The sequence below is a fragment of the Grammomys surdaster genome, unplaced genomic scaffold (assembly GCF_004785775.1).
Source record: "Grammomys surdaster isolate TR1022 unplaced genomic scaffold, NIH_TR_1.0 67, whole genome shotgun sequence".
Lineage (NCBI taxonomy): Eukaryota > Metazoa > Chordata > Mammalia > Rodentia > Muridae > Grammomys > Grammomys surdaster.
In genome coordinates this window covers 18,773,146-18,798,934 of record NW_021604569.1, presented here as the reverse complement: position 1 = coordinate 18,798,934, position 25,789 = coordinate 18,773,146, and the positions used below count along the sequence as shown (strand labels likewise).

General features: G+C 37.3%; 1 protein-coding gene across 1 annotated transcript in view; it reads left to right on the top strand.

Annotated features, from left to right (window-relative positions):
• The window catches only part of Abca13 (ATP binding cassette subfamily A member 13), a 438,342-nt gene that overhangs the window by 333,918 nt on the left and 78,635 nt on the right, over positions 1-25,789 (top strand). Inside the window, exons 52-55 of the mRNA XM_028777793.1 lie at positions 3,768-3,924; positions 7,142-7,395; positions 10,805-11,000; positions 13,862-13,971. Coding sequence (XP_028633626.1) covers positions 3,768-3,924; positions 7,142-7,395; positions 10,805-11,000; positions 13,862-13,971 — 717 coding nt within the window. The remainder of the gene's footprint in view (positions 1-3,767; positions 3,925-7,141; positions 7,396-10,804; positions 11,001-13,861; positions 13,972-25,789) is intronic.

Sequence of the window (25,789 nt, the reverse complement as noted above, 5' to 3'; positions counted from 1 at the left end):
TCCTTTTCTCCTCCTTTTCCTCCTCCTCTTCCTCCTCCTACCCTATCCCTTCTCCTCTATCTAGTCCTCATTTCTCTTTTCCTACTCCTCCTCTTCTTCCTCCCAGAACCTGTGGGTGTCAGGAACCAAAATGCAAACTAAGAAGCCAACTCCCAGGAAATGCAAAAACCCAAGGACACTTTCAAACTTGAAATAAATCTATTCATTAACTGTTGTATGAGAGATAAGGATCAGAATAAAGGAACCAAGTCTTATGAAAATTAAGACTACAAATGTTCACAATAATTTGACTTTCTACCAAGGAAAATGGGTATGTAAACTCTGACAGGGTAGGCAGCAGGTTAGCATTAAAAATAGTAAAGTATACTGGAAGTTTGAGGATGAGCTCTGGGCTAGTCTGAGCTGCATAAAGAGGCCATGTCAGATGAGAGAAGGCAAGAGGGGGGTGGAAGTGAGATGGAGGTGGTAGGCAAAGACAGAGATAGATATATAGAGAGACATGGCAGAGACAGAGACAGAGATATACACAGGAGACAGAGACAAAGACAGCAAGATAGAGACAGAAACATAGAGACAGAGACAATGATAGAGGTAGAGAATCAAGGATAGAGAAGGATAGAGAGACAGAGACACAGAGTGGGAGAGACTCAGAGACAGGTGACAGAGAGAAATGAGAGGCAGATATACACAGGATGTGGGAGATACATACATAGAGAGAGATAGAGACAGACACAGAGACAGGAGAGGGAACAAGTAATGTTGATCATAATAGTACACACCTTTAATATTAACACTCAGAACTTTAGAACACAGAGGCAGAAAGGCCAGCATGAGACCACATATTAAGACTTTTTCTTAAATATCCCAACAAATTAAAACAAAACAAGAAAGTGACACTAAAAGTATCTGAAATAAAAGGCAGATGGCTTAGATTAAAAATGTAAAGTTAAGAACATACTTGGTGCATGTTTAGTGCTAAAGGATTGTGACAGTGAGAGCATAGACTCCTGTTTGTCCTCCAGGGACATTCACACAACAGAAGGAAGGGGCAGTTGTCAGGAGGAGAGTACGATATGTTCTCATAAATTCCAAAGTACCTGCAAATAGTATGCCGACCTCCAGTGAATTATACAATCATTAGAATGATGAGTTGTATTTTAATAAAAGAGTAGACAGTGTTAAAAGCCACAGTAGGTTTCATATAAAGTAAATTATGCTCTATAAGTCAATTTAAATTTTCCCTTAACATTTAGAAAAGGCTGGTATGGGGGCTGGATCTGCCAGTATGTTAATTTCAACCAAGTGTTTGAAAGGAAAATAATGAAAATGCCGCTTAAAAAAAAATCCTGGAATCATTGCTAGTGGAAAAATCAGTTCAAAGATTCATTAATGCAGGAAAGGAAATCTCCAGGGGTGTCATTTAAGACTATGTCTTTGTCTCTGAGTCTTTTTTCTTAAGACAATGCTTTGATCCACTTGTCAAATACTTGAAGGACATAACCCACTATGAAGACCTTATATAAAGATTCTATGCATTCCCCAGTGGAGTAGAGACCACGGAAGATGTGGTAATTAATTGCTCAAGTATAGCCCAGGGGGTCCAGTTTGACAGTGGGAGGGGAGGCGTTATGAGACCACAATATGAACATGGAGATGCTAATCAAAGCAGATGAGTATCTGCTTTGTGCCATGCCAGCCAGCCACATCAGACACTTCACGGGGAGGGGGGGGGCTCCATGCCCTCCCACAGATTCCTCTAGCTCCTACATCTTCAAGTTCAACAGAGAGAGCTGCCTGGATGCCATATTTTACAAGGAACAAAGAATGGCTAGCACTCCTGTTGTTCTAGTTTAAGTGTACTAGGATCCTTATCTCAGCCTATTAATAATACACCTGTATAAAATAAAAATAATTTGTCTTAGTTTCAGAAATTTGATGAATCAAAATTTTAACACAACACACACACACACACACACACACTTTGCTTATTCTAAGAATTAATCTGATAAAAATTAAATTAAGAACAGGCCTAAAATTTGACATGAAAGCTTCTACTATTGCTTATATGTGTTTCAGTTGTAGGAATAATTTGTCTCCTCCTTCTCTTCTTCCTCCTTCTTCTCCTCCTCTTCCTCTTCCTCCTCCTCCTCCTCCTCCTCCTCCTTCTCCTCCTCCTCCTCTTTCTTCTTTCCCTTCATTTTGTCCTCTTCTTAGACTAGGCTGTCCTTGAACTGTCTATCCTCCTGCCTTACAGCTTGAGCTCTGGAATATAGGTGTGTGTCATCACGCCTGTTTCCCAGTTGCTGAAGGCAATCTTATATGATGAAGGATAACAGTTGAGCTCTGCCCTAGAAAGGACAGTAAGAAGTTTATGCAGAGTTAGGGATGAGATTTGTTTCTTCCTGATAGTACTTTATTTCAGACAGGACTAGTCATAATTAACAGCAGTATCAGTTATAGCTCACCTCTTTGTCAGTTATTTTCATTTTACTTAATTATTTTACATAGGAAATATTTTAGAAACAAAAATGCTTAGAAGCACTTGTCTCCAACATGCTCTTCATGGTCATTATGAAGCAGATTTCTACGAGTGAAGTTTTTGAGATACTATATGTCTTTGTATGTCATACCCTACACATTTTCTCAAGTACAAGAATTTATCTTTTAACACATGGGTGTTCTCTAGAGTAACAGATTATAAATGACCAAATGCTATCTCAAGGGTCAAAAATGTCCCACATGCTTTTGAAGTCTTATAGTTTTCAGAGCAAGTTAATGTTTTAGAGGATGCTCAGGCATTTAAAAGGAACTAGAATATCTCAAGCTAAACAGTCATCACAGGAAACATTGACAGGTCTTCTCTGGGTGTGGCAGGGGGAACATATTTGGGCTCAGAATAGATGAGTCTTTTGCAAAAGCCTATAATTTTGTATAGGTGTCTTCTCTGCCTGTACTTGGGAAGTTCTAAGTGCAAGAATCCTTCGATGAGGTACATTAAGTTGACTGCATTTTACTTTCACAAAAGAAAGCTGAGGGAAAGTGGCCTTGCATGGAAAGCTGGTTCTAGGAGGTAAAATGTGGAAGATGGAAGCAGAGGTTTGCCTGTAGGGGTGTTGGAGTAGCTTCTTGGATCTTGTGATCACTGATAAGGCTCAATATTTAGCAGTGTTCCTTGCTACCAAGGCTTGGGCCCACTAAGATGCAGCTCCATGGCCAGCTTTACCTACAGACTGCAGCAGAAGATTAATCAAGGTGTCAGCCTTATTATGGATACTCTGCCTAAGAGTTACAGATGCTAATGTCATCTTTTAGGTGGTTGGGACATGGGAGGATGATAGGGGACACAGCAGAAATGACAGCACATTCCTTAGAATGAATGAGACTCTACAAATGAAGCTTTCAGTGCTTATGTTTATGTTCTTTGTGAAAAAAAGGTCTGAATATTGTTTTATTATTGGGATCTTCCAATCCCCACTGTAATCAGTGGGTAGCATTACTGCAATAGGCTTGAGAGGCATAGGATGCCATATTGAGAGAAGTGGACAAAGTCTATTGGAAATCTCAGACTCCATGATATTTTGCCTTCACCTTGCAGGGTCTTTGGAGGCCCCAGAAAAAGTCCTTTTTTTGGCAGACTAGTATACATATATTATACAAAGTAAGGAAAACTCACCATTCTAATATAATTATATCTGTACTTCAGTTTTGTTGTGATACAAAAAAATGTTTCAGGAAAAATAAAAAATAATTCTCCTTCTGCTTTTTAGATATGCAATGATTCCATGGATGTATCTGATATCCAGAATCTTTTCCAGTTCAGATGTGGCCTTCATCTCCTACATCTCCTTGAACTTCATCTTTGGCTTGTGCACCATGTTGATGACCACCATGCCCCGGCTCTTGGCCATCATTTCCAGAGCTCAGGTGATTCAGTGTCAGTGGCCCATTTCCAAAGGTCCAAGAGACAGAAGAGTAGGGATGCCCAATACTTAACTCTGTCACCACTTGACAAAAAGGCTGACTCACACAATGTAAAGGAAGGAGGATTTATTTTGTCTCACAGTTAAGAAGGCTTTCACTTTTAATTAGGGCCTGGCAAGACCATGTGTAGGAGGAGGGTGTTAACCTCCTGGTTAGTGCAAGGAAGAGCCTAGGAGCTAGGCACACCCTTCAGAGGTCTGCTTTCAGAGTTCTCCTCTCTACAGACAGAGTCTTCATGCTCAAGTTACAGAATCCCTCAAAATAGTTCCACCATCTGTGAGCCAAGCATTTAGGAATAGTGATTGATTTAAAAACTTCTGTGATGTTGTAAGAGCTGCTCCATGAGTAAGGGTAGACCCACATAGGGATTCTCTGTTTCATTCCCAAAGTCCTTCTCAGGGATGCTCAGATGTCGACTTATTGGTGGAAGAGGAAAGACTACAATAAAGTATGTCTTGCCAAAGTGCCACTGTATCCTGGCTTAAAATCTTCAGTAAGCTGGGCCACAGACTTGTCCATAATCACATGATAGTATGCATGAAGAATCTTGTCTGAGATTCCTTTGTCTTCCCTGGGATGTGTGTAACTTAACACAGTGTCTTTCCATGTATTAGAGGAAAAACAATGCCCTGGTCATGGGCTGTTCAACAGGGAGTGGTTTTCCCTGTGAGTGAAATGCCTAGCCGGCATTAGGGACAAGCTGAAATCCCTTCTGTAGACACATCCCATTTACCCGTTACCCTGGCTCCTTAATGAGGATGTCCTCATGCTTGGCTTCTGCTTTAAAGCACCTGCCAGTCACTCATCATGGCCATTGTAATTTCTTCAGTCTCTGCCTTTTCCTTAGATCTCATATTTAAGTCTTTCTTTCTCTGATTTTTATTCCCACCTCTGGGCACATTACATTCATAAGACTCTTTATGTTCTCATACTCTCTTATTGCTCAGTAGTTTTCAGGTGTCTGATCCACAGTCTGACATTTTCACTTGGGAAGCATACAGTGCTCCCAGTAGAAGGATATGCTGATATTCCCATTTCCAGTGAGAGAGGGAATGAAGCTTGTCCCATTGGGATAGTCTCACTCCTTATGGCTGGGTTCCAGACTTGATACACTCATGAATGATGGCCAACATTATCTCTTATTATTGTGCTTCATATTTGTGTAAACGCAATGAAGTATGTAAATATTAATTTTACATTCAATGAGGGCAATGATCTATTTCAGGGATTTTAGATTTTTCTTTTACAGATTGAGTTTGACACTAATCTGTATTAATATTCTGAGCCTTTAAATAGACAGCTTGCCGAACAATTGATTGGCTTTAACTTGAGGAGAATATTGAAATCAGCAGAAGAGATGCAGAGGCCCTGCTCCACCCCATCGATTTCTAATGTGACATGGTTTATTGAAGATGCTGTAAACTGTGGTAGGGAGGAAAGCAGATTCAATACAGATACAGCTGGGAGAAACCAAAAGCCGGATCAGCTCTGTGAGAGCTAGATAACAGAAGAGAAAGGTAACTCCAAAAGGACAGGGAAGGTGAAACCTTGGAACTAAAGAGGAAGTTAGCCAGGAATGCTTTCATCCACAGAAGTCTAATCTGGTGCTGGATGAAAAAGCAGTGTTATCTGCAAGGATAAACAGTACTGTTCACCTTAAAGAATCAACAGGCAATGGCTGTTTTCTGGAAGAAAATTGTTTGAGTCACTCAGCAATTAGAAATGGAGAACTTTTGACTGGATTTGTTTTGAACTTTCTCCTTCCCTTGCTTTTTATCATGAGACTGTTCGCTAAAGCCATTTAACAATATTTAAATATTCATTCTAATTGATATCACATGTTCATTGTCATATTAAAAAGCATTATGAACTTGTAAAATTAATGAAAGGTATCAAGAATGACAAGTGGCTCTCAGGTTATAGACTAATACAGCCAGTGTTAAGCACTGTTTATGCAGACTGTAGTACCAATATGATTCTTTTCTTTTTGCCAACATACTGTTAAAGAATGATGTGTCTTGGGTTGGGAGGCAAGGGTAGGCATGTATCTCTTTCCCACAGATGAAAATTTCTGCTTCAACTATAACAATTTTAGTAGGTTTAAGATTCTCTATTTTTCTATGTATTAATTAATATGCCTCAATTATCACTCTTCCCAAATCAAACAATTGATTTGTCAATCTATGAATCTGTTTGTATTTTTATTAATTCAACATTCACCTATTACATAATCTTTGTTAATTCTTGTATAAAAATCACTGCGGCTTCCTTAAAATGAGTTATAGAAACATTGACGTCACCATATCATGTCATTAACTCTCAGTCTCCATGTTCAAAGCTATCTACCTGAGACTATCACTAGTAACAGAAGTCCTCTCAGGTGGTATGCTAATTGACACAGGTATAGATCAATGTAGGTTTAGGTGTAGTTTTTCCTGAGAGTCTTGTTACAAACTGACAGGCAGTTGATATTTTTTGTATTGACACAGTAAAAAGTGGGAGAGATGGCCAGTGGGTAGGTCTTTCTGTTACTATACGGACACCAATTTCATTGGAGAGATTTTTTCCCTCTGTTTTCATCTATCCAAAACTGCCTTCAAAAGACCTGGCTTTCTAAGCCACCATATTGGGGAGTACATATATCTTGGGAGTGGTAAAGATATTTCATCCATAACATTCTGCCCCTGGGCTCTCAAGACTCATGGCTTTCTCAGGTATAAATTACAAACTCATTCTGTCACAGTAGGTCCAAAATATTTTACTTGTTGTGGCCCCAATTCTAAAGCATCTAATCTATAAACTTCATCAGATTCAGATGTGAGTGAGACTCAAAATTATATTCCATCCTAACTTCCGTTTAGCTGTGAGCTGGTACAATCAAATATATGGGACAGGTATAGGGCACACATTCCTACTTCAAAAGGGAGATGAGGAAGAGAAGGACAATAGATTCCATCAAGCAAAACTTAGTAAGACATACATATTATATAATCTCAGAGGTAATCCTATCTGGCTCCATGGCTGTCTGAGAGTTTCTCTGAGTAACCAGGATAGGGAAGACCTGCAGAGCCAACCAAAGATAACAGCAAGTTATTGGTATAGGTTATAAAAAAGGAATAGCTTTTAATTGCATCTTTTTTTTCTTTCTTTTACTCTGCAGAATTTGCAGAAAATCTACGATGTCCTCAAGTGGGTTTTTACTATTTTTCCTCAATTCTGCCTGGGTCAAGGGCTCATAGAACTCTGTTACAACCAGATCAAGTATGACCTGACTCACAACTTTGGCATTGATTCTTATGTGAGTCCCTTTGAGATGAATTTCTTGGGTTGGATCTTCGTGGAGTTGACCTTGCAGGGCACAATTCTTCTCTTCTTGAGGATTCTGTTACATGGAGACCTTCTAAGGTGGTCAAGGTATGTACTGAAGGATTCGTGCTTACAGTCTCTGGCTCTTGAGTAAAGAGTGAAGGAAAAGTCCACCTGGGTTTGCAAGATAAAGAAATGTGCCTGCTTGACATTATGATGAATGATTCTAAAAAGTTAAAGATTTATGTTTCCTTTTTGAGTGGGTAAGTATGAGTCACCAAGTAAATGGAAAGAATTTCAAAAGATAAGGTGCCAACCTTTAAAATAATCCTTTCAGTTATCCAGTTTTCTCAATTTATTGTCCACTTTAAATCTACTATTTTTGTTACTTTGTAACACCAAAAGTGAATTTGGTTGATACCATAAAGTAATTCATTTTTACAACTAAACGGCCTTGATTCCTAGAGTCAGGAAAATATAAGACTTTAGTGCAGACACCATATACCTTTGCCAAGTGCATTCTTTTAGTCTATGCCAAGTATAGATGCTAAGAATGGTGTGGTGTCTGTAGATATACAGATGCACCTGGGTGATTGCAAATACACACACACACACACACACATACACACACACACACACGGAGGTTATTTAAGGTATCTTTGCAAAGATTCTAAAACTTTACCAGATAAGGTTCAGTCGACAAGAGCACTACTGCTCTTCCAGTAGACCCTGATTTGATTCCCTCCACCCACACAGTAGATCACAATTATCTGTAACTCTAGTTCTGGGGGGATCTGATGCCCTCTTCTTACCTTTCAGCACACTGAGCACACACAAGATGTACAGCCATATACATGCACACAGCACATCCACACAGATTAAATAAATAAGTAAATATTTAAAAATTCACTTGAAATATACCAGGAATTATGTTTTCATGTTCAGAGTCTACAGGACTGCTTCCCCCAACTTTGCCACTTAACATCCTGACCCTCCCTTTGTCTATATTCCTTTGATTCCTGCTTCAGACACAGATTCTTCCCCACCCTCACCTCTCTAATTATATCTTTATGTTTTTCTGAGACAGTCTCTCAAAGCAGGGATTCTTTATGGAAAATCTATTACCACCTTGTTACTAAACAATCTGTTGCAGGTATTAAGCTCCATTGTTAATATTTTTAGGCAATCCCTTTATACGTATTTTTCTTTCTTTTCTAACGTAACACACCAAGATTACTAAAGTATAGAACCATTTTGAATACAAATCCCAAAACTCTTCTGAACTTGGCCATGATCATTCTGGAATTTATAGATTTCCCAGAGCCGACTAACTCTGAAGTAGAATTCTGGGCACCTTTTAAGTGTAATTGCTTCTCTAGTAATACTTAATACTTCAGTCTGTTTAAAACAGTCAATGGAGAATCCTTTTGGCAGCTTCCAGGCTTCCCAGTCCTCCAACAGTATCAAAGAAATATTCTTTAGTGAATAAAGTTTTTATGTTACTTTAGCAAATATTAGTCGGGCTCTGCTTAAGAACAATGCCTTTGACATCCACAGCAAATAGTCATTAGTGTTATGTTATATTGATGCAAAAGACAAAGATCTGAGACATTGTCTATCTTTCTGCTCCCTAATGACTCACCGTCAAAGCAATTGTGCTCCATTTAATTTATTATTGAAATCTTAATAGAACCCAGTCAGTAATCAGTGCTGAATACGAGTAGCCAAGGTTTTCACCAAGTCCTTCATAGGGAAAATTATGGCAGTCCTAGCTAAAAGTTGGAGAATGAGAAGAACCTGTCCCCTCATGGGAACCAGATAGAGTTTACCCTTTCCACCTGAAATGTGTTTTCTGCATATGACTGGGAACTAGTGTGAAATCCACTTCATTGGACTCCTCCAAGTTAAATTGGCTGCCACCTGAATTTCCTTGCTACCTTAAGATGACAGGTCTCCATTTGCACAGAGCTCTGGCCTGACACCAATCCACATAGATATGTGAATTGGGGTGTGTGTGTGTGTGCCTCTTTTCACTGCAGTCTGGAGCTTGGCTTATGGAATCTCTGATTCCATAAGCCAGCAGAGTTAGAGCAACCATATGGTCCAAATACCAGCTGTGATGAATTATCAGAACAACTCTATTGTGTCTACTGCCCACCTGGATCTTTCTTCTCTTGCACTTTGATTGGTATATGACTGGGCAGAGGTGGAAGAATTAGGAACTTGGTTTGTTTGGATGTTACCCAATAAGTTTTTGCTTGTCATCCACCCATCAGAGTGAGAAGAGTTGAAGAATCTCTCCCTAAAGAGTTGCTTAGTTTCAGTGATATGATCTACAAACATATATACAAATTTCTAGGGAATTTTTATGGCAGGAGGATAGGAATTGTGGAGGCCAACCTCTTAGATATCAACAGAGGGATCACCAGATGATGGTCCTTATGTGATTAAAACAAATAATCTTCAAGCCAAAAGATATTAGTAGATGGAGTTTTATAAAATGAATTAACTCATCCAGTCATCTCTTAGATTGTTAAATTGAATACTTCCCATGTTTTCTGTGCCCACCTTACTTTCTGCTCCTCAGTATTAAGCCTCTGGAGAGCTATCCATCTCATTTTTATCTTTTTTGTTTCATTTTATATGTCTTCAAATATTATGTAGTGACATCTAGCCCCTTCTTCTCTTATCTGTATTATATGTGCAATGGATTATAGTTTTGTAAAATGGTGATTTCAGACTTGGAAAAATTATACAGAATAAGTCATTGGATGACTGTGGACTGACAGTGAATATTTTCTCTTAGCTAGAATGCTCTTTTGTTTTGAAATAATTTGAGAATTGTAACATATATTATGAAAAATGCTCCCCTCTCTATGAATAGATGATTATATGGTTTACAACAACATATCACACCAAGTATAAGGAAGTATGATATGGACATTGTGCTTGGTTTGTACTTGATAATTAAAATGTAGGCACACTGTAGCTTACTGTAGAAATGAAAATTTACTTGAAAGTTAAAAATAGCTAGATGAAAATTCTAATGAGGACCTAATAGTCCAGATTGAGAGTGAATCAGTTAGATATGATGATTAGATTTATGCTTATTTGACAAATATCTGTTGAATATTATATGCAACAACATATGCAAAGCCATCTATATAGCCCTGTATAAAATCCAATTAATACTATAAGTTTAGTATTGGGGTATTGTTTTTGTTTTAACAAAATACCTATATACACTGATATTTTATAATAATATGATCAATATTTTTTGTACCTATCAAAACATCTGTCATGACTTTATTATTCTCCAAATTAAAACTGTCTCTAGTGTTGACTTTTCTCTGGGGCTCATATCCTTTGTATAAAAGAATATGCAGGTAAGATGCTCTAACAGCAGATGCTGGTAATGTCTGAGGGCTCTGCCTTCTGTTTTCACAAGTGTCATCGGGAGACTATTCCAGGACTGTCCCTGCTGGGAATTAATTAACTCTGCCTTTATCTTTTCCAGGGGCCACTCTACCCTGCAGGACACAGTCAAGCCTGCTAAGGACATAGATGTTGAAAATGAACAGATGAGAGTGCTTGAAGGAAGAACTGAAGGAGATGTGTTGGTGTTGTACAACCTCAGTAAAAGTTACAGAAGTGTTTTCAGGAGGAAGACCACGGCTGTGCATGGCATTAGTGTGGGCATACCGCGAGGCGAGGTAACACATCTGCACACTTTATCCTTTTCTCTTGCGAATCCATTAACTGTAGCTGTAATTCTATTTGGGGTGGTTTTGAAATATCTGAAATGACAACAAAAAGCAACCTCCATGGTCCAGAGACTCCCACAATATCACAGAGGCAAAGTTGGAGACAGAGTCTTGGCATAGTGGAAATTTTCCACTGGACTCAAAGTTTATTTTCTTTCATGATTCTTTAAATTTCATGTAACTGGAAAGTTTTAAGAATGGTTTAATTTTTAGAAGGACTTTTCTGAGTACAAATATTTTTTAAAATTCAGTTAAAGATGCAACCCACTTCTTCCATTTTCTTGGTCTACACTTTGCCTTGGGTCCTTCTAGAAGAGTGGTTCTCAACCTTTCTAATGCGTGACCCTTTTATACAGTCCTTTATGTAGTGGTGACTACAAACCATAAAATTATTTTGTTGATACTTCGTAACTGTAGTTTTTAGTGTTACAAATCATATTGTAGGTATCTGCTATACAGGATATTTGATATATGACCTTCAGAGGGGTCACAACCCACAGATTGAGAACTGCTATTCTAGAAGAATGTTATTCTGCAAGGCTAAAAAATGTACATACCACAGCAGCTCTGAAGAAGCCTTTAATCAGAACTGACAGAAGACATATAAGCTGGCTCTTATTTAGACTCAATACATAAAGGGAAATCAATCCTTCAAGTGATTACCTTTAATTAACTGTTAGAAATAAAGGCACACCTGGCATTGAGCAGTCCAGGCTCTAGAGAAACCCAGTAGTTACCTGATTCTCTCATTGTCAACCACCAGCCATGCTCTTTGGCTGAGCAGATAATCCAGATATGAATACCCTGGGGTATACTGAGGCCTATAGACCCATCAAAAGCAATCTAGGAATGACCCAGGTTGAAACCATGATCTCTAGGACAACTGGACAAAATATTAAGAATTATCTTCTAGTTCTTGTTTCTATTTTTTGCTAACTAGCTCTGTAATCTTAATTTATTAAATTTTGAATTAAAATTAAATATATTTAAATCAATATTAATTTCCTCTCTATCAATCCAAGGATGTTTAAAGAAAAAAAAAGCAAAAGAAAGAAACAAAACCTTGGAAGTAGACATGATGCTTCTTGTATTTGAGGTTCCATTTGGGCTATTTGCCATCAGTGTTAAAATCAACTAACGAATCAGCTCAGATCAAAGTTGTGGAAGTTTCCATTGTCTCAGGCATTCTCTGATGACCTACTATATCAAGAGAATGAGGTATGTTCTGGGGAAGTGTGGAAGTTGCTCATGTCATGGCCAGAGGAAGCTAGCAAGGCGGAAAAGGGAGGTACCAAGTTCCAGTATCCTGCAATTAGCTTAGTATTATTGAGAAAAATCCCCAGCTTCCTACATGTAATTCTAAGTTCACTAACCACAACTTTAGGACATGGGTTTCTTCGAACTTTCAAGATTCAAACTGTAGGAAGGTCTCTTTTTTTGAATTCTATGAGCAGCACATTTGGTTGCCTAGATAGGAAGTACCTTGTAAGAACCTGTGAAAAAACAAAACAAAGATAATTGAGATGCATGTCTCTGTTCATGTAAGAATCCATGAACTGCTTGGAAACTAGAAAATTATAAGGAGATACAGTTTTCAGTGTCTGGATAGGAATATAAAGTGCTGGAATGATTTACAATAGTACAGTAAGGCAGGTGCAACAGCAGTCGTGTGGAAGATTGTTACCACAAAGGCAGGATTAGACTGGGCTCTGAAGCAGAGAGGTGATTTGGATAGGCAGATAAGGCATCTTAAGGCTCTGTGTAGTAGGCCTAATAACAGTGACACAAGGCAGGTCTGACTGAGATAGACCCTTATATTGGCTAGGGGAAAGATTCAGTGATGTTGGAAGTAACACAGTGACTGAGGCAGGCACATGGTGACTCATGGCATTGGTAGTGTCCAGAGGCACAGAATGGAGCCAAGTGATAGGTGGCATGAAGGCATAATGCAGATACAGCTATTGTAATATCGAGCAAGCCAGCTGGTGCCAGTAAATATTAGCACTCAGACTTCAGAAAATGGGTCTGAGAAGATCTATGGTCCAAGAAGGACCCTCAAGCATATCATATCTAGAGGTACAAAACAGATACTAGGTCTAGAGAACGGGGTGAGAAAGCCATTTTCACATAGACTTTAAGATAAGATTTAAGAAAGAAATCACCTGTCAAAATATAAAACTGGAGGTTGTTTTCTTAGTTAATACGAGGATTTACTTAGGCTCTGAATAAGAAGTGGATTTACAACATCTTCAATGGAAAAATGAAGGTATGTAGCTACCAACAGATCTATCATCCATTTATTTATCCATCTATCAGCTACCGTATATTATCATCTATCAATTATCTATGTGTCAATTTTTCTGTCTATAATTTATTTAATTTTGTATCCACCCATTTCCCTGTGTGCATATATATATTTATGTTTACAGACACATCTCTCACTTGCTATCGATTTATCTATATTCATATATGTGTATGTATGTATGTTTGTGTCTATCTATCTATCTATCTATCTATCTATCTGTCATCTATCATCTATCAATCTATTTTATAATTGGTATTAATGTTACTTAGTACTTATTCTGTTAAGTTTTATACATTCAAATTAATCTTTTGTTAAATTAATACTGACTTCTCATGTACAAGTCTTACAACAGCATTCAATGCATAAAATACCTTTTATACAATAGCACTGTTCCACAGTACACCAACATCAGAGACATCAACATACTGTCAAAGCAAATGCCATTTCCAATGTAATATTTGATTGTACTTCATGCTTTGCCTCTAATTTTCCTTTTTACTCTTAGTGTTTTGGGCTCCTTGGGGTGAATGGCGCTGGGAAGAGCACATCATTCAAAATTCTGAATGGTGAGACTGCACCAAGTTCAGGATACACCATCATCAGGACTCCTCAGGGGTATGAACCAGAATTTGTCATTTGTCTATTTTCCGCCATACTCATTATCTGCCTGCCATTTCCCCAAAGGAGTGACAAAGACTCTCAGTATCAGTGGCTGGAGCTCAACCCTTGCAGCCATGAAGACAAGATATTTTTCTCAATCTTAAAGTCTGTCAATATTTGTATCATGCTTGCCATTTTAATTTAGCATGCTGGCATAGCTGTGTATTTACATTTAGTTTTGCCTATTATCTGTGTGTTCACACTCATTCATGCCTGTTTGTAGAGAAAGAAACACCATGTCTATTTAGCAGAACAATAGTACCAGGTTCTTCCTTATGCCTCTCTTAGCTAGCCACAGATTTTTGGCCCAATTAATGGTACATGTTGATTGATTATTATTATCAATAATAATATTGATAATAATAATCTTATTGTTTGTACTTCACTCATTTGCCCAATACTTCTTTGTTCTATTGTAAATGATGTTTTAATTTTGGATATTCATTGAAATAGAAATTCTTTGTTGTTGTTACTGATTTTTTTTGAGACAGTTTTTTATGTAGGCTGGTATCCCACTCAGAGATCTGCCTGCCTCTGCCTACCAAGTACTGTGATTAAAGGTGTGCACTACTACTTCCCAGCTGAAATAGAAATTCTTATTGTATATCCCCATAATGAACATTGTTTAGATTTTGTTTTTAGTATTCTTTTTCAGTTCCTTACATTTATAATTGTATGTATATAGAAATTTGCAGCTATACTGGGGTCAATTTTTGTCCCCCTATCTTACTTGTGACTTTTTGAACCCTAAGTAGGGTTCAAACCCTACTTAGACTACGTAGACTTCATTTTTTGAAGTCATAAAATCTTTCCAAAGATTCTTTATTTTAATGTATTTAATTTATAAGGAGTTTATATTAGAACCCTTTGTATAGCAGAAATATAATTTGATTTATTTTCTATCTGAATAATGTCTCAAATTTTTCTCAACAAAATACCTTTATTACTTAGTCATCAGCATCTCTTCTATTATACTGGGTCCTTGTCTGGCTGGGTATTTGGCCTCAACTGCATTGTACCAAGGCACATCTCAGTGTACCTCTTTTTGGTGGACTCTGGCTGAGCTAGGAACCAAGTTAGTATAAGGTAGAATTGTAAGAGAATATCATAGAATATTTTTATTGGCAGTAGGTTTCTCTCTCATATAATACATCCTGACCACAGTTTCCCCTCTCTACACTCCTTATAGCTCTACTCAACTGCTCCTTTCCTCAGATTACTCCTTCTTTGTTTCCTTTCAGAAAAGAGCAAGTCTCCAAGAGAGGAAAACCAACCATTACAAAATAAGATACTATAAGACATGGCTAAATGTCTCATATTAAGACTGGACAAGGCAACCTAATAGGAAGAAAAGAGTCTCAAGAGCGGGAAAAAGAGTTAGAGACACACCTGCCCCCACTGTTAGAAGTCCCACAAAACCACCAAGTTAACAGCCATAACATACATACAGAGGACCTGGTGTAGATTATCAAGGTCTCATGCTTGCCACTTCAGTCTCTGTGAACCCTGTTTAATTGACTCAGTGGGTCATGTTCTTCTGGTGTCTTCCATTCCCTCTGATTCTTACAATCTTTCTTCTCCCTCTTTCACGGGATTCCCAAGCTCTGAAGGGAGGGATCTGATGGAGCTCTCCAATTTAGACTCTCTCTGGCTGTGGGTCTCTGCCTCTGCTCTCTATGCTGCCAGAGGAAAACTCTCTGATAATGAATAGACAAGGCACCGATCTATGAGCACAGCAGAATATCAGTAGGAAATCCCAGTGGAACATCAGTGGCTACAGGCATAGGTTTGTTATTTAGTCTGTTCTAAACTGTTATTTAGACAGTTCTAGTGTCCCGTTTTCATTGATTAAGGGGCCTTCCACCCTCCCTCCCCTACCTACCTCTCCTTCCTTCCTTCCTTCCTTCCCTCCCTCCCTCCCTTCCCTTCCTCCCTTCCTTCCTTCCTTCCTTCCTTCCTTCCTTCCTTCCTGCTTGCTGTAGCTGATGCAGGTGGGAACAGAACAGGCAAGCCAGATTCCTCTTTCGTTAACCAGGCTTCCTAGGCCCCTTCTAACTAAAGTAACTGCTCTACACCACTGTGGTATTTTGTGTGTTTTATGGTATTTTGTGTGTTTTATGGTATTTTTTGTGTTTTACCCCACTTTCCTCTACATTGTCTAATATTACCAGCGTGTCCTTCCTAGTTTCTGTTTGCAATAATTTTGGGACTTCTCTGCTACATATTTTATTACAAACTCACTATTTTGAGTCTAATTATATCAACTTCTACTGCAATTTGAAGCAAATTAGCTTTTTTTGTGACAGTTTGTCTTCACTGTCATTGACTCACTATGGTGTATTCTGACATTCATCCAAGCCAGTTTAGAAACAACAGTTCCTTAGGTCTTGAAATTTACCTGATGGGGTCCTTGCTTATCTTCTAGGTTGTTTATCAGGTGAACTTGACCCCAGCAGGAGTTAATTTGCTTCTTATGTGCTTGTACATTACATTTTCATAAGATTTGCCTATGAATTTTTATTCCTGTAGTTTACATTAAAACTGAGTTATGTGGGTTTATTATACATATTCATTTTTATATCCTCCCCATAAACCTCCTGTCTGTCCTGGTTTCTACATCTTTGACCTTCTCCGGATGTATAGCATCAAAACAGGCCTTTAGTGGGGAGCTAGGGTCCTCATCACATGGTTACATGGAGATTGGCCTATTTTCAACCTCTTAGAACTTGATGCTGTGGTCCTATGCATGCTAATCCAGTGTGGACAAAATGAGCTGCTTGCTATAATAGAGATACTCTCAGCCTCTTGTGATGAGGAATGTTGTTGTGTTCTAACACAAAACCCAGGTGATCACCATTTGAATTTGAATTTGGTCTCATGCCATGTAGCAGTCTTTTAGGGCTTTGGATCTTTTCACCTCCATAAGGACAGATGAGTGACTCTTTTAGTGGGGTTCAAATGTAGACGCAGACACATGTGGTCATAAGCATGGCTTATAGAATCCATTTCATACTTATAGTACTGTGTACTTTTAAGTGTGATTATTTATTCTAAAAAATACGCTGCTACAATGAATATAAAAAATAATTCATTGACTACATATTTTAGATTTAAAGTAAGAAAGAGCATTGTAACCATAGTTCCCCAGTATAAATTTTAATTGACTTAGTATTGCACAGATTGTCATGCAAAGAAAGAGGATTTTGGATGATAGTGTATTTTTCTCTTTCACAAATGATATATTTTACATCAAAACAAACTTAAATTAAAAATATTTTATTTTTCATTTAATGGCAATATTTCAATGTATTGAATGTTATTGCTTGAAAACTATATACTGTTTGTGATTTAAAACAATTGAAATTTAATTAAGAAATCTATAAACTATAATGTTTCTGTGCAAGGGCAGAATATGCATTTTTGCTTCTGTTAGTCAGTGTCAATAGATGAAAACAACACTTATGATAAAATCTATCAGAAAGCACAAAATAAAACTTATTAAGACTCATGTATGCCAATCTAGTTTTACGTATCACTTACCATTCTAAAATAGAACTTACCTATATGGAACTGAAAATCTCTTGAGGATTGAGATGTTCATTTTTCCCTGTGGTCACAGAATTAAAACATAAAGCATTTTTGTTGGTTGTGGTAGCATCTGATTATTTATTCTCTCTAATTTGCCTATTTACAAGACTATATGGACAAAAGACTCTGAATTTAAAAGGGAATAAAAAAATAAGTTATTTTTTTTATCAGTGGAACACTGACTCCTTTCTTTATTATTCCATTCCATCATTTGTAAAATAATTGGAAAATGAAATTCAAATAACTGCTCTGGAAAGGAAGAATAAATTTGCATTCACATAATGGTCTGTAAGTCTCTTATTATGCTACATATCTGTGTAATTAGTTTAATTATAACTAAATCACACTTGCATTAATTATATTTTTAACCTTGATTATTTGTAATGTTAATTGCACATTGGTATTCAAAGAATTAAGTAGGTAATTAGAAGCACAATAGAATTTGTGACTACCCAGAATGCTGGAGTACCCCTTTCTGCTCATGAAGCTGGGCACTGATTGCTGCAGCAACAGAAACACAGGGCCCTAGATGCTCACTGCATTAGAGCTTTTTAAATTTTTTTATTTTTTATCTCTTTCTGCAGTTACATTATTGGAAAAAGTCCTTTTTCTGTTTTAATGTTTGATTTATTAATTTCCATAAATGAATAAATGGATAACTTACTCTTGAGTACATATGTATATTTGCGCAGAACTCTTTTCAAACCTATGATTTTGGTTTGGTTTGAATTATCTCATGAGTTCCTGATATAATGACAGTAGTCACAAGTTGCTAGTCTACCTGTAAAGGATCACATACTTGATTTTTGATGATGATGAAGGGGACAGGATCCCCTAGAGATCACGCAGGACTCAAGCTTTCTGTGTTGCTCAAGATAACCTTGAATATTTAATCGCTTGTCTATCTACTTCGAGTTGTGATTACAGGTCTGTTCCCACATGCAACTTTATTCTGCCAGCACTGGGCTAAAGTTTGGGGCTTAAATTACCTTAGGCTAGGATATATATGGTCCAGCTTATCCCTGCTTTCTTTGTGACATAGCATATTTTCTAACACAGGAAGAATCAATCCTACAATATTGGGAATTGCAGCCATGGACTAAAATAATTCTAACAACAAAACTCATGATTTGCTGTGACTCTATTATTCACCAAGCATTAAAGGTGTCTATAAATTCTGAGTTTTACCTCGTAATTATAATGGCCTTGAGAAGAATATGTTAAGTCTAATTTTACTGACAAGGAATCCTGGATTGAGAAAGATCAAGTCATTTGCCAGAATTCAAACTCTAGAAAACAGTAGAGCTTGATTTTATAACATTTTATATATGCATTATATAGTCTACTTAGTATGCTCATGCATACATATGCATACATGCTTACTTGTGATTAAGGCTGACTATTCGGGAGTAGATGGTTGGATAACCTATCAGAAGGTTATTCCCTGTAGTAAACTGAGTCTCCTTCTCCCAGAAGTCATTGATTGCCTATAACTAGCTCTTCTTCTTGAGGTGGAGTCTTGTGAAATTTCCCTAATCCAAGTTGGCATGTTGACTAGGGTTACCATTATGTAGGTGTTGTTTAAGAAATCATATTGTTAAAATTTCATGGGTTTAACATCCCATCATGTCTAGAAGAGAAATTGTCACAGCTTGAATAGTGTTCATTTGGCTCTTACAATCTTTCCTCATTCTTTTCTTAGGTGTTCCTTGAGACTTAGGTACTGGACTTGTAGTGTAGGTGTGCCAGCTGGGGTTGAGTTTCCTTGGTAATATATTCTCAACACTTTGAGTTTTATATCCTGGGTGGAGCCTGTGTTTTAAGCAGGTAGGTAACTTCTTTGATGAGAGATGGGAACTACACTTATCTGAGGGTATAAAGATATGTATTTAGAATATAGGTAAAAACTGTATTGATTTAGGAAAATTGCAATAGTAGGTTTTTCTTTAGGGTTCATGACCTCAGCAGACATGGGTAGTTGGTTATGTTTCAGTACCAGTCATGAACTCTCTTCCAATGACTGTGCCTTAAGTTCAATTAGATATCTGATGGTTACTCTGAAGATGTAAGTACCACTATTGCACCACTGGGGATTTGTTACTGAGATGGTTCAAGAGACACCTAAAACTGTATAGGCTATGGCCATTCACCTTGGTTGTCTCCCAGTACATGAAGATAACATGTTGTTAGTGAAGATATTGCACACTTTGACTATGAAATTTTGAGGAGTTTCACTAGAACTGACCTAGAAGTCAGCTTTTTGAGGACTAGCTATCATAATATGTGAATGTATGATCAAGTTACCCAGGGAGAAAAGCAATCAATTGTTTCACTCAGCTGTAAAGCTTATTTTTTTTAACTTTAAATCGTATTCCTTTCTTAACCTACTGTGTCTATTATTAGAGAAAACTCTAAAAGCACAAAGAAGGAAATAATGTATGGAAAAAGAACAGGATAAGATATTCTTAAAACTAATTTACAGACAGAAGAATAATATACATTTTTTGGCAACAAATGTTCTGTCATATTTAAAATTCCAGTGCTCAGAAATTGAGTTTCAAAGAACATGAAACATTTAACACAGTGTTACTGCAACATTCCAAGTGAAACAAGTGGCAGTCTGTGACATAAAACAAAACAGAACACATAGACACATCAACACCTTTTAAGTAAGATTTGAGGAAAATTCACACAGAGGTAGAGAGAGGTAACATATAGAGAGAAAATTAGCATTGCTGTGAATACCAACAGAAGTCTGCATTTCATGCAGAGATCCTATATAAAACCCCACATATTTGTTTGCAGCCTCTTAGAATAACTATTAAATAGATAGAACTGATCCCTATTAGAGCCATAGAGAATAGAGCCTTATCATCATTTTTTAGCCATTTTCTGGAATTTATGTCATTGTTAGAAGGCATAGTTGAGAAATAAGAGTAATTAGATTGCCATTCTTTCCACATAATATATTTAAATTAGTAGATATAATAGGGGAAGACATTTAAATGTAATAGCACATAGAGAGTATGTATGAATCAGGAATATGGTTTATTTGGGTGTTTAAATCACATAACATTTTTAAGAGTAATAAGTATGATTGAATATATAGACACATATTAGGATATATAATGTTGATACATAGAAATCTCAATTGTCTTTATATTACTCTTTTTCACAAAACTGTGTAGACCTATGGAAAAGGTAAATGATTTTGAAGAGAATAGAGGAGGCTAACACTGAAGTTTATGTAGAGAAAGAGAAGAGCTTAGTCATGGTTTTCTTGAAAGATAATAGAAATTAAATAATATTTTAATGCATTGTATAGGTTTTATAATAAATAGTGCATTTCCAGTTAAATACCTTAATCCATGGAACCAGAAACACAATAGGCTAAAAAAATACAAAGTATAGTCTAAAAAAATCTCACCTTAAAGAGAAATGAAAATCAAATAGCCAAATTACTCTAAGAAGACTGCTTAATATAATGCTGTGAAAACTATAATATAAATATGAATATCTTTTCCTAATTGAAGACATGCTTCTTTTTTTCTTTTCTTTTTTTATTGGATGTTTTATTTATATTTCATATGTTTTCCCCTTACCCTATTCCTACCTACCCCCTGCCCAGGAACCCCCTATCCCCTCACCCCTCCTCCTGCTTTTCTGTGGATGTGCCCCTACCTACCCCTCCCCCACTCCCACCTTCCCACCCTCAAATTCTCACCCACTGGGGTGTCCAGCCTTCATGAGACCAAGGATCTCTCCTCCCACCTATGTGCGACAGGGCCCTCCACCCTTACATATACAGCTGGAGCCATGGATCCCTCTCTAAGTGCTCCCAGGCTGGTAGTTTAGACTCTGAGAGCTCTGATTGGTTGGTATTGTTGCTCTCCTCATGGGGCTGCAAACCCTTTCAGATCCTACAGTCTTCACTCTAACTCCTCTATTGGGAACCCCATGATCAGTTCAATGGCTAGCTGTGAGCATCTGCCTCTGAATATGTCTGACTCTTGCAGACCTCTGAGGAGACATCTATATCAGGCTTTTATCAGCATGCACTTCCTGACTTCCACATCAGCATCTACCTTTGGTGACTGCACATGGGATGGATACTCAGGTGGAATGGTCTTCAGACGGCCCCTCCTTCAGTTTCTGTCCCTTACTTTGTCTCCATATTTGCTCCCTTGAGTATTTTGTTGCTCCTTCTAAGAAGGACCAAATAACCCCCACTTGGTCTTCCTTCTTCATGAGCTTCATGTGGCCTGTGAGTTGCATCTTGGGCATTTCAAGGTTCTGGTCTAATATCCAATAATCAGTGAGTGAATACCATGTGTGTTCTTTTGTGATTGGCTTACCTCACTCAGGATGATAATTTCTAGTTCCATCCATTTACCTAGGAACCTCTTGAATTCATTGTTTTTAATAGCTGAGTAATACTCCATTGTGTAAATGTACCACATCTTTTGTATCCATTCCTCAGTTGAAGGACATCTGGGTTCTTTCCAGCTTCTGGCTATTATAAATAAGGCTACTATGAACATAGTTGAGCATATGTCCTTGTTATAAGTTAGAGCATCTTCTGGGTATATGCCCAGGAGTGGTATAGCTGGATCCTCAGGTAATGCTATGTCCAATTTTCTGAGGAGCTGCCAGGCTGATTTCCAAAGTGGTTGCACCATCTTGCAATCCCACCAACAATGGACTCTTCTATTAGTTTTAATGTATCTGGTTTTATGTGGAGGTCGTTTATCCACTTAGACTTGAGCTTTGTACAAGGAGATAAGAATGGATCATTTTTCATTCTTCTACATGTTGTCCTCCAGTTGAACCAGCATTCAACCATTTGTTGAAAATGCTGTCCTTTTTCCACTGGGCAGTTTTAGCTCCTTTGTCAAAGATCAAGAGACCATAGGTGTGTGAATTCATTTTTGGGTCTTCAATTCTATCCCATTGATCTTTCTGCCCATCTCTGTACCAATACCATGCAGTTTTTATCACTATTGCTCTGTAGTACAGCTTGAGGTCAGGGACGGTGATTCCTCCAGAAGTTCTTTTATTGTTGAGAATAGTTTTTGCTATCCTGGGTTTTTTGTTGTTCCAAATGAATTTGAGAATTTCCTTTTCTAACTCTGTGAAGAATTGATTTGGGATTTTAATGAGGATTGCATTGAATCTGTACATTGTTTTTGGCAAGATGGCCATTTTTATTATATTAATCCTGCCAATCCATGAGCATGGGAGATCTTTCCATCTTCTGAGATCTTCTTCGATTTCTTTCTTCAGAGGCTTGAAGTTCTTGTCATACAGGTTATGCTTGGTTAGATTCACACCAAGGTATTTTATATTATTTGTGGCTATTGTGAAGGGTGTCATTTCCCTAATTTCTTTTTCAGTCTGTTTACCTTTCATGTAGAGGACGGCTACTGATTTGTTTGAGTTGATTTTTATAACCAGCCACTTTGCTGAAGTTGTTTATCAGGTTTAGGAGTTCTCTGGTGGAAGTTTTGGGGTCACTTAAATATACTATCATATCATCTGCAAATAGTGACATTTTGATTTTTTGCTTTCCTATATGTATCCCTTTGACTTCTTTTTGTTGTCTACTTGCTCTGTCTAGGACTTCCAGTACTATATTGAATACGTAGGGGGAGAGTGGTCAGGAAGACCTTCTTCTTAAACAATTAATATAAAATTTATAAGTATGGGTCTGTTTAAATATGTTTTTAAAATATTTATGCACCAGAACTTTAGATTTCAAGATTACAAGCACTAACTAGGACAGGGTTGATAGATATGTGTAAAATATTAGTGATATACAATATATAAAGGAGAAAAGTCAGTAATCACATATATTAAATAATATACATGAGAATTAAGCATGAGAGCTGGAGACGTGAGTCAGAAGTTAGGTATGCTCATGCAGAAGACCTAAGTTTGTCCTCAGTACCATGTCAAACATTCCACAATGTATTACAGCTCCAACTCCGGGGCATCTAGTGACCTTTCCTGGATTCCGCAGACACTTATACTCATATGTGCATATTGACACACATAATTAACTTTAAAAATTAGCAAAATATGGAAAATATAAAAAAATTCAAATGTGAAAAATGATGAATTGATATTTAAAAGCACTTTCTACCATTAATATTAAAATGGGGGGAGGAGGTAATGATTTGTATTTTTATGTCATCACAATAATTTAAAAAGTAGCCCAGAAATTCATGAAGATAGTAAAACACAAGTAATCATAATGATGTGTAAAATAAATACGTGGTAATAAGTATATAATGTTCTTGAAATGGTAATTTCTCCTGTAGGGATTTATGCTCTGAAAAAGAATGAAAACTTAAATAAAGGACTAAATGAAAATATCAATTTTCATCTTGTCTACATTAGCTGGAAGTAGGAAATTACATTCATTCAAAACACTGTTGTTAAACAAACTATATGAAATGATATTGAATAAGTTATGATAAAAGATTCAAATAACAGGAAAGTGGACCCATTAAAAGACTAAAAAGTAATCCAACTATTTCACAATTGCTCCCCTTGGGCCATAAGTAGGAGGAAAGATGGTCATAGATCAGAAGAACTGCCAGGGTTGATGTCATGGCTGCCTGAGACAAGAGTGGAACAGATATGAGGCTGTACACTGGATCTGAGCTCAGTAATAGCCTCAAGGGTGGAGATGCTGTACCGTGGCTCTGTATAGTGGGAATTGCTGAGCTGGGTCTTGGAAGGGCCATGTACTTCCTCAAGGTGTTGGTACTGAAAATTCCGATGGTGTTGTAGGAGGATGGTGACAAATCTTGAGTTTTTCTCTGGGCACAGAGTTAGAAAGAAAGACTCTTTAACACTTTGGAGCCCCGGGTTTATGCCCTCTGAGGGTGTGACTCCAGCAGCTGCACCATCCCCTAGGAAAGTATATCACTCAAAGACAGATTCTAGATCTTTCCATAATACATATACATTTCAATGATACTGTACATGACAGAGATACATGACTTTTATTTGTAAGTTAAATGTAAGTTGACTTAACCAAAATTAGCTTCATATTACTGAGACCATGGCATATTCAAGAAGAAAATATGAAGTGACTTTTTTTGAAACACAATCCCTCTATTAAGGTTTTTCAGTTAATTAAAAAAATAGCTTTAAAGGAGAACATGAAGCCAAACACCACAGTCCACACATGACACCTGTCTTCTGTGGATATAAATTAATGGATTCAACAAAAACGAGAATTGTCATAGAGATAATATTGTATACCAGAAAATCAATCATAGATAATATATGGAAACCATGGCAATAGGACATATTTGAAAATGGCATATGTTCTAAGACTGAAAATGATGCTTATTGAATTTAAAAGAAAAGCTACAACAAGTAGATTAAAATTATATGTGACTTATGGAAAACTATGAAAATGTAGTTCTTTGAAAAGGAAGGAAATAGAAGGTCCAAGCTGGGTGTGATGCTTCACATCTGCAATCCCAGCATTCCTGAGGCTATGCCAAGGGGCTCCATCACCTTGTGGCCAAAGCCAGCCTGGGCCAATCTCAAAAATAAACAAATGACTAAGGATAGAAGAAAGATGAGGTCCAACATGAGTTTAATTAGCTTTCAGACAGAAAATGGAGGAGACAGGAAGAGAGATACAGCATCGGATGAAATAATGGCTGGAAGATTTCCAGCATTAATAAAACAGATGACTCGTTAGACCAAGCAACCATACTTCTCTTGCATGAAAATAAGATGCCTTCATTATGACATTATGTGGTAAAATCAAAATCTCCAGAATGAAGACAAACTTTTAAAAATGCAGAAAAAAAGTCAGATTGCAGTAAAGGCAAAAAACCTAGATTTAGTCTTTAAATTAGTTGCTGCTGGAGGCAACTGGTATGGAAAATAAACAGTGAAATAAATTAAAGAGAAAAAATTATTTTCTCAATATCATCAGAGACAACACCAGAGCTCACCAGCTTCTTCTGTTTGGGCCAGTACATATGCACACAAAAGGCTTCTGTTATTGCCTGGGGAGGGATCCATGTGACAGAGTCTATTTTGGAGCACAGGACAACACCTGGCCTGACAGAGAATAATCAGAAAACAGCAGAGGAATGCAGTGCGTGGGTGAAAGCACACTGTTGTTTTGGCAGCCATAATAATCAGGGTGGGGGAT